The 15,671-nt window shown below is 42.2% G+C and overlaps 1 protein-coding gene across 1 annotated transcript in view; it reads right to left on the bottom strand.

Moving 5' to 3' along the window:
• Positions 1 to 15,671, bottom strand: part of CBLB (Cbl proto-oncogene B) — a 138,348-nt gene that overhangs the window by 60,382 nt on the left and 62,295 nt on the right. Inside the window, exons 4-6 of the mRNA XM_054973564.1 lie at positions 9,733 to 9,879; positions 4,196 to 4,352; positions 2,118 to 2,239 (exon numbers count right to left, since the gene is read on the bottom strand). Coding sequence (XP_054829539.1) covers positions 2,118 to 2,239; positions 4,196 to 4,352; positions 9,733 to 9,879 — 426 coding nt within the window. The remainder of the gene's footprint in view (positions 1 to 2,117; positions 2,240 to 4,195; positions 4,353 to 9,732; positions 9,880 to 15,671) is intronic.

Here is a 15,671-nt window from a genome sequence, read left to right as displayed (position 1 = left end):
AAAGCGCAGGGAGGTAAATGATTTTCTGAGATTTTGGGATGTGATATTCACTAAATAAGGAGATCTAACATGATTTGTTGGGGGTCTTAAATAATGACTCCAACTTACGAAATTGGGTCTACAGATGTGATGCTCTTTTGGATAGGAAGAATTAGGTTCTCTGCAATTTTGGTGGGGTTTCCATAAAAACTGCCTCCCAGATAGTTTCTCCCATGGGAAACAATGGAGTCAAATATATTTAGATTCCTGAATAAAACCTGGATCTGAATACTATACTGTGGTATTGAACCTGAATATCAGCAACACCAAATATAGATGGTATTCCAGATACCTGGATCTGAATAATACCATTTTTTTTTTAGTGCACATGCCTAGAAAAAACCCTAAAGCATGGGTTGGGAATTTTGACAGGGATTTATTCCTGAAAACAACGAAGTTTATCAAGTTAATAGGAGTTATGATCTGAAGAAGTGAAATGTATCCAGAGGCAGAATATTTTTTTTTGCTAAAGAGATATAGTACTGTTCCATTTGATAAGCTGCTTCCCTCTTTGACAATGGAAGGTATTGTCAAAACCAAATGAAATTCTATTTGCATGTGCCATTCTCTCCCTCCACTCCTCACCCTCAAACAAAATCTGTCCTATATATTTGTCTTTGGGCAGAAGCCAAAAATATTGGGTTAGATCCTACAAACTGTGAATGAAATGAGTTCATATCTGTCCCTCCTCAGCACACTGTGACCACTGCTCCTCCCCAAAAAGCTGTTCTGGAGGGTCAAGGAATATTGTGTGTGAGTAGCGAGGGAAGATGCAGCAACAAGGGGAAGTTGTAAGTATCATTCTTACTCAAATACACGCATTGCATAAACTCATGGTCCTTTCACATAAGAGCTCATAGCAAGAGGAGTGATTTCTGCTCTTTCACAGAAGAGCTTCTTCAAGAGGGGAAGGAATAATTTCTGCTAATTTCCCCTGAAGTAGCAAGACCCTGATAAGCATGCCTGAGAGAGTATCATGACCCTCAAAACCAGCTCTGCATAGAGAAGAAGAGGGTCATAGGATAATGCTCCAATGATATCTGTACTTGGTGTCAAAGTTCATTACTTGAACACAAAGCATCTACCTTTTTTAGTCCAATAATATTAAAACTACAGGGCTAGTATTAAAGAGATCTGATGTTCTCCCCGCGCCCCAACTTCCTGTTCCAGTAGCTCCCATAACCCTTTTTCATTCCCTGGATCAAGCTAAAATTCTTAATTTTCACAATAAAAACTACCCCTGCTGACATGCAAGATGATCTCAAGAATCTGGATACACAAGATGGGGCACATAGTACAGAAGAGTACTAAAAAGAGGAATAGCAGCATTCAGAGATATGCCCTACAGAAATGTTGTTATGTAATGGTGCTACCGAAATGGAGCAAAAGATGGGAGAGTTTTTACAGAAATAAAAGGCAAATGAATAAAAAGAAAGAAAGCCACAAGCTGAAGTAAAGTCATTACGATGAAGCACAGATTGAAGCACCAATGAAAATCAAGGGGCTAACAGGTCAATCCATTGATTTTACGGTTATAACATTTGGTGCCTATGACCCACTGAACACGAGACTCACAGATCTTTTTAAAAGGGGTGAAAGATTTTTAACACTGAAGCTTGAAACACCAATGGTGACAATTCTGTACTTAAGCCTTACCAAATGAGCCTTACTAAATGAGAGTCATATTTACTAGGAACAGTAATACCATGGTCACAGTTCCTCCAGCATGGCTGGGAAACTCATAAATATGTACAAGGTAAAATGTAATTCACAATACAGACCAAGTTAACATTAGCCATTCAGCATATTAAATACTTCCAACATTATCTTCAATACAGAACAAGTTTTAATGTACAGAAGAGATAGTAAACTATACTTTAAAAAGAATGCAGTATGCATAATACACCACTATTTGGTGAACTATATTCCTTCAGTGTAGACAGAAAAATTACTAGAAAATACATGACTTATCATACCAGTTTTTCTAACCAATGTATATAAAATCATGAATGAAAGCTTGTAGTTTTACAGCACACACAACAAATGAGCTATCTGTAATAAGAGTTGAAAAGCATTACCTTCCTGGTTTGGTGCTGTATTTCTGTAATCTTGCTTTAACTTCATCGTAAGTCAGAAATGCCATATATCCAGGATGTGTCACAGCTAAGAAGTTCCAGTTCCTTAATATTGAGCCCCAAGGCTAAATTCAAAGTGCAAACAAATATTTACATTTTTGTTCCACCCTTACTCCATGAAGCTTAACATAGTACAAACGGTTTTCCCTTTACATTTTATGGCAACAGCCCAGAAAGAGCAATCCTATGCAGGTCTACTCAGAAGTAAGACTCATTTTATTCCATGGGGTTTATCCACAGGAAAGTGTTCCTAGCACTGCAGCCAAAGTTACCAAGCAAGCTTCATGGCTGAGCAGGAATTTGCATGCAAAAGAGGGTTTTTAAAATTTTTAATATTTTGCCATTAATATATGCAAGATAAGCAAAGGTCAAGACTATTCCCCAAGGCAATTACAGCAATTTTGGGCAGTATGAGAACCAGTGCAACAAAGGGAAGAGAAGAAAAAAGAAGTCTTGTGAAGGCAGAAAATAACAACTACCACATGTAACAGTTTGTTCTTTTCTAGCTAGTTGGCAATAATTTGTCCAAAACTGAAAAATTTCCAAAATTCTCTATCATCTCTTCCCCCGTTTTCCAGAACAGCAGTACTGTTGCACATCTTTTACCTAGGTCAAGCATGTAATTTAGAGCACCAATCAGGAATATGAAACATGGCAACTAGTATGATTGTAGATAAAATATCCACATAAATAACACATACTGTCTCAATCCCAAACGCTCAATGTGCCCCAGTTCGAAACATGCCCTGAGAGTCAACATAATGTTTTCTCATCCCTGCCCTTCTGCTACTATTTATTGGCAAGATTACAAAAATATAGGAATCTCTAGGCTTCAAATTGACTGGATTGAGTCCAGCAATATGCTCACCCAAGGTTTGTAGATGCTCTCTGCTTTCCCGTCCTTCACTGATTTCTAGGGTCACAGAACCTGCATGCAGCAACAGCCATGCAGGTCAGTAGGCTGTAGTGAGGAGGAGTAACACACTTGCTCTTCAATTAGTATGGCTCTACCAACAGAAGATGCAAGCAAGGTCAATTTTGCCCTTTTCTCCCTTCTCACTGAAGCCCACTGATCTGCATGCTAAATTGGAATTCATATGCAAATTTGACTCTGTCAAGCTGGGACTGAATAGACTATGAATGGTTATCACATTACCACAGGTAACAGATTCTCTTTACAGAGGCGTGATCTGGGGGAGCCCAGTGACGCCTGGTGTGAGCTTTCGGGGACCACAGTTCTCTTTGTCAGATGCAACTGGCAGGGAGAGCTGTGGTTACCGAAGGCTTATACTACATAGGAATTGGATACCTTCACTGCTACAAACTGACTGCACACCAAAAGGAGATGTTTACATTTCCAAGCAAAGGAATGTTTTGATTGCCTCTATGCTAATTGCATTCTGTCTTCTTGTGATTTATGCCCCCTCCCTTCTCTCTCTTTCCCCCTCCTCTTCTGTATCTGCCCAGTTTTGATCAGGCATCTGATGAAGAGAACTTGATTCTCGAAAGCTTATGCTATAATAAAATTGGTTAGTCTTAAAGGTGCTACTGGACTCTTTTTGATTTTGCTACTACAGACTAACACGGCTAACTCCTCTGGATCACAAGAGTCTTGTGACACCAGGAAGCAGCTTTCCCTGGGACATATGAAGCCAACGGCCTTCATAACCTCTACATACCAAGTCTTGGTTTTCCCTCTTAGTAGGGCAGCTTAAAATGAATCTAAGATTTATTACTACAAGCTTCCCATGAACTAAATGTGGCAAAGAGCAAGAATTTTATTATTACGAACTCAAAATAGGTACCCCAAAAAGTTTTAAACAAAACTTGAACACAACATTATTAAAACTCAAAACATTTATTTATACCAAGTCATTCTGGTTAACACTGAAGAGGGGTCAACATACCACAAAAATCACTTCAGACCACTACAGAAATCTCCAGTATGTTTTGAGAAAACGTAACAATAGTAAAATCATAGAAAGACAGCATTCAATACTGAACTAGTCTGTATTCTTTACCTGAAATAATCTTGTGAAGATGTCAAATTCAAAAATTGAAATGTAGTCATTGCAAGTTAAATCAATCGTAGATTTCAAAGCCATTGCTTCCAAACCAGAACTAATCTGATGCACCTCATGCAAACATTGCCGGAATACTTTCCAAGGCACTATGGTTCTGTGGTAAGAAAATAAGTTAATGAATCACACTATTGTCATTTTCCAAGTTTCAAGATTAGTTTGTTTTCATGAAATGAAGTTGTTTAACCTTTTGACACACTGTTCTATCATATTTAAAATATACTGTATGACCTTTGTCTCATACTCTTAACATCTCTGGTGCTAAAAATTGGTAGATAAAAGTTTCAAGTAATAACCGTCCATAACCATAGAAGTTTTGTGTACCTTATAACTAGCCTACAATAAAAATCAAAAACTCCTAGATGATTCCATCCTTCTTCAAGAAGAGCTTAATAGAAAACACTGCAGCAAAAAGGCCAGAGGAATAAATACAGACAGCTATGGCATAAAAAAGGTAAACTTCTCAATATTTTTTTAAAAAAATTAATAGTCACATCATTTTTCACATAATAATTTCAGAATATTGTTGAACAATCTACAATGGATGCAGTTGTTTTATGAACCCTATCTGTATTAGATAGCAGATGCATCTTAAGCATGTAAGTTACATTAAAGATGGCTCACAGCAAACGTCTACAAGGGGGAAAAAGTATCACATAAATAAACAAGCACAAATCCAAAACAAAAATTTACAGCCAGTAACACAGAGCTCTTAGGAATATTAAAACAGCCTTAACCCATATAACCAAACTCCAATGAATAAGAACAAATTAACATAACTCACTAAAAAGTCGAAAGGGCGAGACTCTCATTATATCCAACAGCTTTATTCCACAGGATTGGGAAAACAACCATTATACAGTTTAAGGGTACTATTGGAGCTACATGTATCTCATTTGTGACACGCAGCATCGTTAACAAACTGAAGCCCTTTCTTGAGAGGTATCCATGCTCTGCTCACACAGATTAGATGCTCTCCAGGAGGCTACCATTGAAGATGATTCAGAACCTTCAACTGGTCTAAAATACAGTAAGATTGTACCTCGGTTCCTGAAAACCCTTCGCACAGCTGTTTACCTGGCACCTAACTCATTTAAGTTTTAAGTGCCAAATATAAACTTTTGGTTGACTTCTAGTCTTGCCTTATTTTATTTAGCTTGTGTGCTTGCTTTGATTAAAAAAAATGCATCCACTTTTATGTTGATTTTGTTTTCTTGATGTGCTACTTTTATTGTTAAAATGTTCTTAGGCTACTACATTAATGTTTTATTGTTGAATATTATTATACAGTTTGATTGCTTTTATGCTGAAAACTGCCTCAAGCGCTATGGGCTGGGGCCTGTAGTTACAGTTTTTTAAAAAAACCTAAACCACCAGCACCTTCAAAGTTTCCAGGACTGAAGGGCACGGCAAACCAGAAAAATGGTTTGCTACAAAAGAGGCAGGCAATAGGGGATTTTAATGTGCAAGTCAGTGGTATCCACTCCACAGCTTTCGGAGAGACACATTCATAGTTATGACGCCCCGGTAAGGTTTTCATGGCAAGAGACTAAAAGAGGTTGTTTACCATTGCCTACTTCTGCAACTGTGTCTTCACTGGAGGTCTCTCATCCAATTACTAACCAAGGCTGAACCAGTGCTTAGCTTAAGATCTGACAAGATTTGGCTTGCCTGGACTATCCAAGTCAGGGCCCAGCATTCATATCCTGGTTATATACATTTATGCCAATCCACTTATGCCAGTTCAAATTAGAGAATTCCAGATCAGAAACTGAACTGTATTAAACTGAGTTTAGTCAGTTTAATCCAACAAATGCTGCAGGCTGGCTTCTCTAAGCTTTTTTCCTCTTTCCAAGCATAGGAGGGGGAAACCATCTCCTTTGGCCTATGCCCTCACAGCTCCCCATGCTCCCAGCTGGCTCCTCTCCTGACTTATCTATCTGCTACCTCCTGTCCCCACTAGCCTCACACCACTTTCCTGCAGCAGAGCTTGCCTTTGAACTTCACTTTTTTAAACTGTAACTACAGGCCCCAGCCCATAGCACTTGAGGCAGTTTTCAGCATAAAAGCAATCAAAGTTCAACTTTGAACTTCGAGCCTTCTTGACGCTGCTCCACCTTTATTGCCTGCTTTTCTCTGTGAGGGCTGTGGATTCCCAACCTGCCTCGACCTCCTGGGCTCCAAAAGAGTTCTTCAAGTCACTGCCAGCTGCCTTTTAAACTCCATGGCTTGTCTGGCTAGTCTCACCCCCTCTTGCTTCAGTTTGAGAATCTCTGATTTGGTACAGGTTCTCTTGCTACAGTTTGGTTCTGTTTGGCTTTGTGGGTTCAGCTTGCATTGGGAGTGGGACTTGCATTTGGCCAGGGATTGCCTTTGTTTAAGGTTTATCTGCCTGGAAAGCCTTGGAAATGTTTCCGTCAAAGGAAACAACGGAGACCAGCTGTGGGCACCTTCTTCAGAGGCTCATAGAACTGGACTCTGGGCTCATCTTCCTGAAACTTGAGGGATCTTTAATGAACAGGAAGGAGAAGGGTCCCCACAAATTCCATGGAGCTTGCTTGAAAAATGCCCCTCCCCAGCTAGTTTCCACCACTTTGACTGATTTTTCAAAATCCTACTATATAAAAGGCTGCGTGTTCCAGACAACTCACTTCCTACCCTTGTGCACCACCAGAGGGTGCTGCTGTGGAGGGAAGACCAGGTGAGGCAGCCCATCACTCCAGAGAGCACATCATGTCAGGAAGCCCAGGCTGGAATAGGCATGGAACAGGTGGCAATGCCCTCTCCCTTCACCCAGTGGGGATCAAGAGTGGAGCAGGTGGCAATGCCAGCCCCCTGCCTTCACCCAGCTTGGATAAGGAGTGGAAACAAAACAACAACTAGGCCTGTTACGGGTAATGAACAAATCCAAAGAAATGAAACAATAATACAAATTTCTGTTCAATTTTTTATAATTAAAGTGCAAGTGTGCAGAATTAACAGTGCACAAGGTATTGTGTAAACAATAACAATTTCAACATCAGCCACCAGCATACATCAATTTCAATTCCTGCTGGAGGTAGTATTGCAAACTACCTGCATTATATACATTCACAATTAATCATACATATACAATCAAGTTCATTGACAAACAGAATCAATATGTGTATTCAATAAATATGAGAATAAATAAGTTTATTCCTTCACCCTTGCTCCAGCAAGGTGTCCGCCAGTCAGCTGGAGGAAGGGCAAAAGGTTTAAACGCAACCAAAGCTTTCCAAAGTGACCCGAATTGCTTCAGAAAGCTTTGATTCAGGATTCCCAAATTGGCCTGCAATGCTTGGCCCGATTCGGAAATCCTGAATCTTTACAAATCAGGTCCATTTCGGGTATTTATCCCGAATCGTACACCCCTAGTCAAAAGAGTTTACGCAGGATTGTATTGTGAACTGCAGAATAAGGTTCTGACAGCTACATCAGTATTCTGAAATTCTTCTTAGTGAACAAACATTACTCCTTTTGATTTTCTAGTCACATTTAGAGGTCGAAAAACAGTGCAACAGCAACAGTGGCCCCACTGTATGATTCAAAAAAATATCTGGGGAAGCACCTAATGCAAAGGTACCCATCATCCTTTTAAGAAAATACAATTAAGTTTCTACAGCACACACATGTGGAGGGAAAAAGAAAACACCAATGACTCACTTTTCCTGTATAACTGTATTTCTGACAACACAGCAAATCCTCAATTTAGGCATTAGAGAAAGTCCTAAAAGAGGCTCTGCTCTCCCAATATGTGTGTCCGACGTAAACTAAAATCCCAAGTGTTGAAAGGTTTGTTCTGCAATAATCAACTCTTGGCATTTCAAGTCCCTAAGCTCAAGAAGTCACAAAAAACTCGTATCAAGCAATTTTGACAAGACTGAACACCAAAGCTTTCCTATGCTTTATAGCTTTAAAAAATGGAATACAGAGAACCATTTGCAGACTAATTTGTCATAACAAGCATTAGTTTAAAAGACATGACCCAAGGCATACTGCCAAGTATAAACTCAGTAGATTAAAGGTCAATTCATATACAATTGGTTCCAGGCATTCCTTTAACTAGGAGATTAAATTCTAGAGCAAAAGCAACTTCAACTCAAAATGCTACTACATGTTTAATAGTTTCTTAAAGATGATTAAATGTCTTGTTTTCCAATGATAACTTGTGAAGACCAATGATATTTCTCTGCGAAAGGAAACCATTATCAATCTAATCTACCATCTTCAATACAAGCAACTCAGATGCCCCAAATAAATTTGTAAGAATACAGTACAACGTTAACAGCCGTTCCCTTTAGTTTCTCAGATCAGTTACACTGCCTCAGAAACTGAAGTAGCTGTTAAGATTAAAGGTAACTAAGAGCCATCCGCCCTGTATTTTTCTAGTCTTTAAAAAAATCTATATGCGCTTGTGACTGTAACCATTTTAATGAAAAATAATTTCCATTCATTTACATATGTAAGGGTCAGGGGAGTTCCACATGGTTCAAGAAAACCAAACTACTGACCTGGGCTACATATATAACAGAGTAAGGTGGTAATGAAGTGGGAAAGAAGTATTAAAATAGACTTCAAGTAAGAGATTACATTTTTCAAAGTTTTCAAACATTCATAATTCCTGTACAGCATGCAAAGAGCTAGACTAGGTCTTTTTTCCTTGATGAACTCATTTTTTCATTTACCAGAAATTTTTAATAAAGTGAGAGCTGACACAAATGTTTTGAGGAATACATTTTGCTAGTCTCCTTTTTTATTCAACATTAAAAGGTGACTCTTCCCACCTGCATTCTGAAGTTCATTGCACCAACTCATTCCGCTACATGTACAGAGTAGGCTTAACTTGCACACTACATTACTGTTGGGCTAGATGGAAATATGGAAAGACCTCCTATTCCCTATAATGCCCCCTTGTGCTGCCTCTACAGATGGACATTTGCTCATGTTGTTGGGGATAAGGGGAAACAAGCCTATAGTAAGCATTGTGGGAGTCCTTCACTGATCCTGTGCTCATGTTCTGCTGGATTTAGTTATAACATGGTATTTCAAAATAAAGTCAAGTTCAGAAAACCCAGATCAATTTTCCAAGCAAATTGACAATATCCAAAACGATTATTGTTCGTACTGTCTTCAGCTTGATTAACTACAGTCATTGCCAAGAATAATGATTTTAGAAATTGTCAACTTAATCTGAAGCAGCAAAAAAGAAGTTTGTCATTATGCACAGAAGACTTGGACTATGCAGTCTATGGTTTATAGAAATGTCTTCTACTGAAGCAATACTAATTTCTCATGACCTTGTCCTCAAATGTACAGTTATAGGATTTTACCAATAGAAATATTTTGAGATATGCATGACAAATGTGAAGCTAAAAACAATTCACCTCATCATCACTGGAAAACAAACTCTGTCCAACCTACACTGACAGACTCAACAATGACAAAAGGATACTTACTTATCTCCAAAAAACTTCTTCCAGAATTCTGCAGCATCAGCTTTTGTAATACGAAAGTTGTCACCCTGGAACTGGCCATTAGGGAAGATTGCCTTGATTTCTGCAAGCATGTGACTGAAGATGAGGGAAAGTTTTGTGAGATTTCGTCTGCAAATAAAATAAAAGGGGGAAAAATACTGAAGCTGTGCCAAAAGAAGGGTTTTTTAGTTATTATTTATAATCCACCTTTTCCCTCAAGATTCAAGATAGATTACACAGTATGAGTGAAAATACAGTATGATCAATAACTAGGACATTGACTGAGCAAAGTACAATAATGAACAACAGGACATTCGGAGAGATACGATGCATAGCTGAAAATTTGAAAAAACAAGCATAAAACTGAGCATAGAGATGAAATCTTCCTGAAACAAAGAATAACTAATTTACCTGGTGTGTCTGGCAACTTGAAAACTCCCTAGTAGGAACATGTCTACATCAGCAGACAGCACCCAACAGAGTAGCATAGTCCCTGTCCATACCAATGCATCCCTCTCAGCTATTTCTTATGACTCAGCTCTACAATCTGGGGAGAAAGCCCTCATGAATAATTCAGTTTTGCATAGTTTGCTGAAAGCCAGGAGAGTGGGAGCTTTCCTGACCTCATCAGGCAGGCCATTCCATTAGGTGGGGGCTACTACTGAGAAAGCACATGTGCAGGTAGCTGTTCATTTTGCCAACTGCAGAGCAGCATCAGTAGAAGGCCCTGTCCAGATGAGTGAAGCTGCTGTGGCGGAACATTAGGGGGAGAGGTGGTCCCACAGATATTAGGTGCCAAGGCCATGAAGGGCTTTGAATAGGATAGTAAAAACTAGAGATGGGCATGAAACAGGAAAAAAACGAAGCCTGAGTTTTGTAGTTCGTCGCATTCCACAAAACAAACTTTCACGAAATTGTCCTGTTTCACAAAAGGGTTAGTTAGGTTCATGATTCGTCAGATCCCAGGGCCCTACAATGGACCCCTTCATACCCAGAGATGCCAAACTCACAGGGAGACTTCAGCAGGCTCTCCTCCAGCCACCTTCCAAGTAGCAATCTTTGCTGACTTTTCCCTCCCATCCTCCTGCTTTCTGCCGCTGTTGGAAGAAAAGTCAACTGGAGTGGATCTGCTTGGGTTTTCCTCTCTTCAGGTTCTCCTTGCTGACTTTTCCTGTCCTCCTGCTGCTCTGACATGCCCTCCCCCCCCCACCTCCAAGTTCTTGAAGGAAAAGCCAATGTCATGGACCAACCTGGCCCAGCAGAGCAGAGAGACTCAGAGGACTCTTCTGAGGAAGAGGCAGCTGGTGAACCTGACCCAGATCCACAGCCAGTGGCAGAGGCACTGCAGGAGGAGGCAGGCCCTGAAGGCTCAGATACTGATCCAAAGCCAGGTCCCAGCACATCAGTTCCTCAGCTTCCCAGCCCTGGGCTGGCAACAGAAAGCCAGGTGCAGGCCAGCTCTCCCCCTTCCTCACCAGAGCCTCAGGAGCGCTGCCAGAGGAGGGCTAGAAGAGCCCTCCAAGCCAGAAGGTGCAGTGCCAGGCTAGCAGCACAGCACCGGCCCAGCATCGTTAGTGATGGTGAGTGCTCGCAGGAGCAGAACTGAGACAGCCAGCAGGTGCTTGCTGTAGCACAGGCAGCTGAGCACTGTGAGGGTTAAAAGCAGCCAAAGAGGGAGTGGCTGCGTGGAAGCAACGAGTCCGCTTACTACTGACCTTGCTGCTGTGTTTTGAACTGATTCTCTTGTCCCTGACCTTGGCCTGTTCCTGTGGATGTGTTTCTGGAAGCCCCCATTGGACTTGAAGCCGTGAGTGTGCCCAATTGGTGCCTGAACCTTGGAACTGGGTGCTGCCCTGCTCAGACAACTTGGGAGTTTTCCCTTGCCTGCTGCCAGTGTGAGTCTGCATCGGGACAGCCAAGCAGAGTAGATCTGCTCTGGGAAGCTTGGTGGCGGGGGTGGGCAGGCATGTCAGAGCAGCAGGAGGACAAGAGGCAGAGTCAAGGAAGGGTTCCTGAAGCTGGCAAGCAGCAAACAGCGGCAGAAGGAGCTGCTGAGGCTGCCACCACTGTCACTACTCCACCATCCCATTCTTAAAAATAGACAAGCAAAACAGAGAGGGGAAGGAATCTCTGACTACAGTTTCCAGGTAAACTTGCACAGACCTGCATTGCTCAGCTCTCAGGTTGGCAGAGAGAGCTGCCTATCAAGGTTATGTGAGCTGAGATTGGGGTTTCCACTGCAACAAAAGGTGTGCAGACATTCTGGGCCTATGTTGCATAGGGAATCAATGGATCAGCACCAGCCTGTCTGGCATCACGAAACATTCACAAATCGAACAAATTGGCCCAAAAAGTCGTGGATGTCATGAGAAATGCAGCCCCACGAAACACATTTTCGCAATACATGAATTGGCCCTGATTCATCATGAAATTTGATTCATATTTTGATTCATGCCTATGTCTACTCTCAACCTGAGTTGGGCCTAGTATCTATTGGGAAGCCAATGGAGGGACTACATAACAGGAATGATATGCATGCTCTATCTAGCTCCTGAGAGTAAATGAGCTGCAGCATTCTGCACCAGCTAGTCTCCAAGTCAACTTTGAGGGGAGGCCAGATCAACCATGCCAAGGTAGGAGGCTAGCCTGAGTTGTGAGAAGGACTTTTTTGTAGCTGTATTTACTTGCTTCTCTAGCAGCAGAGCTGGATCTAGTATAACACCTAGGCTCTTAACTGAACCAGGGTCTACTGAACCTCATCAAAGGTCAGGAGCATTAGGAGATATTCTTTTTAAAAAATCAGCTACTTTGACAAAGGCTTCCTATTTTCTGTGCCAGTATACAAGAAAGGTATTGGCATTAGAGGGGGTTTCAGTCAGGTTCTAGATTACTGATGTATAATCTCCCAGACTAATGAATTACATTCTGCACATGCAGATACTGTTAAAGGACCTCTACCACAACACCTAGTGTGCAAGAAGGACTTAACCCTTTCCATTATGATGACGAACAAAATTGTTTTGTATTGTCGAAGGCTTTCATGGCCGGAGAACGATGGTTGTTGTGGGTTTTCCGGGCTGTATTGCCGTGGTCTTGGCATTGTAGTTCCTGACGTTTCGCCAGCAGCTGTGGCTGGCATCTTCAGAGGTGTAGCACCAAAAGACAGAGATCTCTCAGTCAAAATTGTTTTGACTCAACTGCTGGAACTGGATAACTGACTAAGCTACTTGTTTTATAATTTGCTGTCAGAATTATTTGGTAACTCTTATATCCTTTACAGCTGATCAGAGATCTGGAAGAAAGGCAGTGTGGGAAGATGGGACAGGACAGGTTTACCTGGCAATAGGTCCCAGTAGGTCTGCCCTAGCCCCTTCCCAGAGACTAGCCTTTCCAGCAGGGCTAGGAAGGGCTATCGAGTATGTGCAGCCTGGTATGGGCCTTTAAGAGCAGGAAGGAACAGACTAGTGAGGAAGGTGAAAGGAGGGAGAACTTCCGGTTTAGGACCATGGTGGTCTGAAGTGATTCAGGGAGCTGGATCATCCGGGTTGCTGTTTCGGAGCTAGTGGGGTGCCTAGATCACCCACAGCCCCCCGATTTCAGGCAGAAGTCGGGCAAGGATCCTCGTTGGTCCTAAGAGGGTGTGATCTTGGCAAATTGGGGGTTCTGAATTAAGGATTCTCCGTCTGCCTTGAGATCCCCTCCCCGAGGGGCGGTTAATACCTCTGCAGCAACCTTTTGGAGTCATTAAATTGACATAGGATCACCGTACCCAAGCTTCAGAAACGAACTTCAACCAGGATTGAACAAAAGAGACAGTGAGTACAACCCAAGAACACTTAGAGAAGTAAAGATCACCATCTCCCTTAACGGGCTTGATTTTTGCTCAAAGACTGAAACGTTTTAAAGTAAAGAGACAAATCCCCAAAGCAAAGGACATTAAAAGTGGCGGGGAGTGAAGATCCGTGAAATTAACGATTTAAAGAGTTTAAAAAGAGCAAAAGGAACTTTTTGTTTTGCATACCTGCGGTTTTGGAGAGGGGGAAGAGTGTGGGAAGTGGCTGAAATATCATGAGAAGTGGATTGCCTGTAATATAGCCGAGTGGTGGCTAGAAGGACAGGAAGTCGGCTGGAGCAGGGGAAGAGAGACAGCGAGGGACAGAAGACCCGAAGAGGAAGCGGAAGTTGGCCATCTTGAGTGTGGGAAGGACAGATGACTACATGTGAACTGTGTAACTCTGTAACAGAGAAAAGCGTCCGACACTGATAAAACGAAGCGGAATACGCCATTTTGGATAGGGGAAAAGTGGAAGGCAAACATAGAGAACACCATTGAGAAAAAACGGCCAACATCTTGACTACTGGAAAAAGATAAAAATTTTCCCTTTACATTCTTTTTATATTATTGGACAAGACTGATTTAATTAAAGTAAGAAATATAAAAAAGGAAAGACGGAGTTGAGGAAGAGAGCCGATTCGTGGGGTCCTAAAGCAAGTCCAAGGCGGGGAAAAAAGATAAAGACTGACAGGTAGCAACTGAAAATTTGGACAAAAAAATAACAGAAGGTAATAAGGAAACAAATGAAACCATACAAAAGACGCAGGAAATGGTTCAAGAATTGCAAAAGCAAGTTGGGATTCGGTTTCGTTTTCTCAGCCATGCCGGACGCTCCTCTCGGCTGGTCCGGGAGGAAACGACCGGGCACCCTGACCGGGCGGCTGATCCGCAAGGATTAGCCCCCAGGACTCCCAGGGAGGGAGCCAGGGTCCGGGACGTGGCGGGAAGAACTCCCCGAAATCAATGCGGGGGGGGGAATTGCCCGTTTGTCCCTATGGAGGCCGGCAGACGTGTGCGGCGCCTCGAGTGCCGCCGGGCAACGAGAAACGGCAAATAAAAGAAACAGGCGGAAGCCCGTAAACAAGCGAATCCCTTCTGTTCTACAAGCGTTTGTGAAGGAGAGGTTGATCTGAAGAAGACTCGTTCTTCCCCTTCGCTGAGTTCCAGAATTTTGTTGGCGCCCCCCCCAAATGGCAGCAAAGAAGCAAAGTCCCGCTCTCGGTAAGTCAATCTCGGCTACCTTGAAGGGGGAGTCGCTCGAAGAGTTGGTGCGCAGGGCGGTGGTGGAAGCCATAAAACCCTTTGTTGACAAGCTGAACGAAACTGATCAAAGGGTGGGCTTAATTGAAAGCGAAGTGAAAACCATTAAGGCAGCAGCGGGGGGGCAGAGAAGTCTGCTCTGGAAAGTGCGTCACTTGTGAAGGCTACAAAAAAGGAGCTGAAGTTGGTTGAGAACCAGCTGATCGGGCTACAGATGGAACGAACGCAGACAATTTTGCGTCTCCAAAACGTGAAAGAGGAGGAAAAAGAGGATCTGTGGGAGGTGGTCTCGGAATTATTGGCGATACCCGCGAGGACGACTAAAGAAGAGGTTAAAAGCGCCATTTTGGAGGTCCGTCGGGCTTCTTCAAAATATGCAACAAAGCGACAGTTGCCTCGTGAGATCATTATTGACTTTTCATTTAAAAAGATTCGGGACACCATCCTATATAACTCATACAATGCGGATTTGGAGTTTATGGGTTTGAAAGTCAAGATTTTGAAGGACGTTCCATTTCTAGTCCGGAAACGGCGTTTGAAATATAAAAAGTTTGCAGCTCTTCTGAGGGACCATGGAATAAAGTACAAATGGTTATTCCCGGAAGGAATATGGTTCAGATATAAAGATCAGGCCTATAAGATATTATCAGAAGATCAACTAAAGGATTTTGAGAATAAAAACCCAGAACTCTGCTGCACCGAGAACGAAGAAAAGGAGGAGCCGGAGGGGGGGGAGGAGGAGGAGAGCACCGCAACAGCGGTTGTACAGAGAGAACTGCGTCCGGGACCTAGAAGGGGGAGGAAAGTTTAATCAGAATTTGAAATG

The sequence above is a fragment of the Eublepharis macularius genome, chromosome 3 (assembly GCF_028583425.1).
Source record: "Eublepharis macularius isolate TG4126 chromosome 3, MPM_Emac_v1.0, whole genome shotgun sequence".
NCBI classification, from domain to species: Eukaryota; Metazoa; Chordata; class Lepidosauria; order Squamata; family Eublepharidae; genus Eublepharis; species Eublepharis macularius.
The sequence above is the reverse complement of the archived record's forward strand: the minus strand, read 5'-3'. Positions and strand labels throughout refer to the sequence as shown.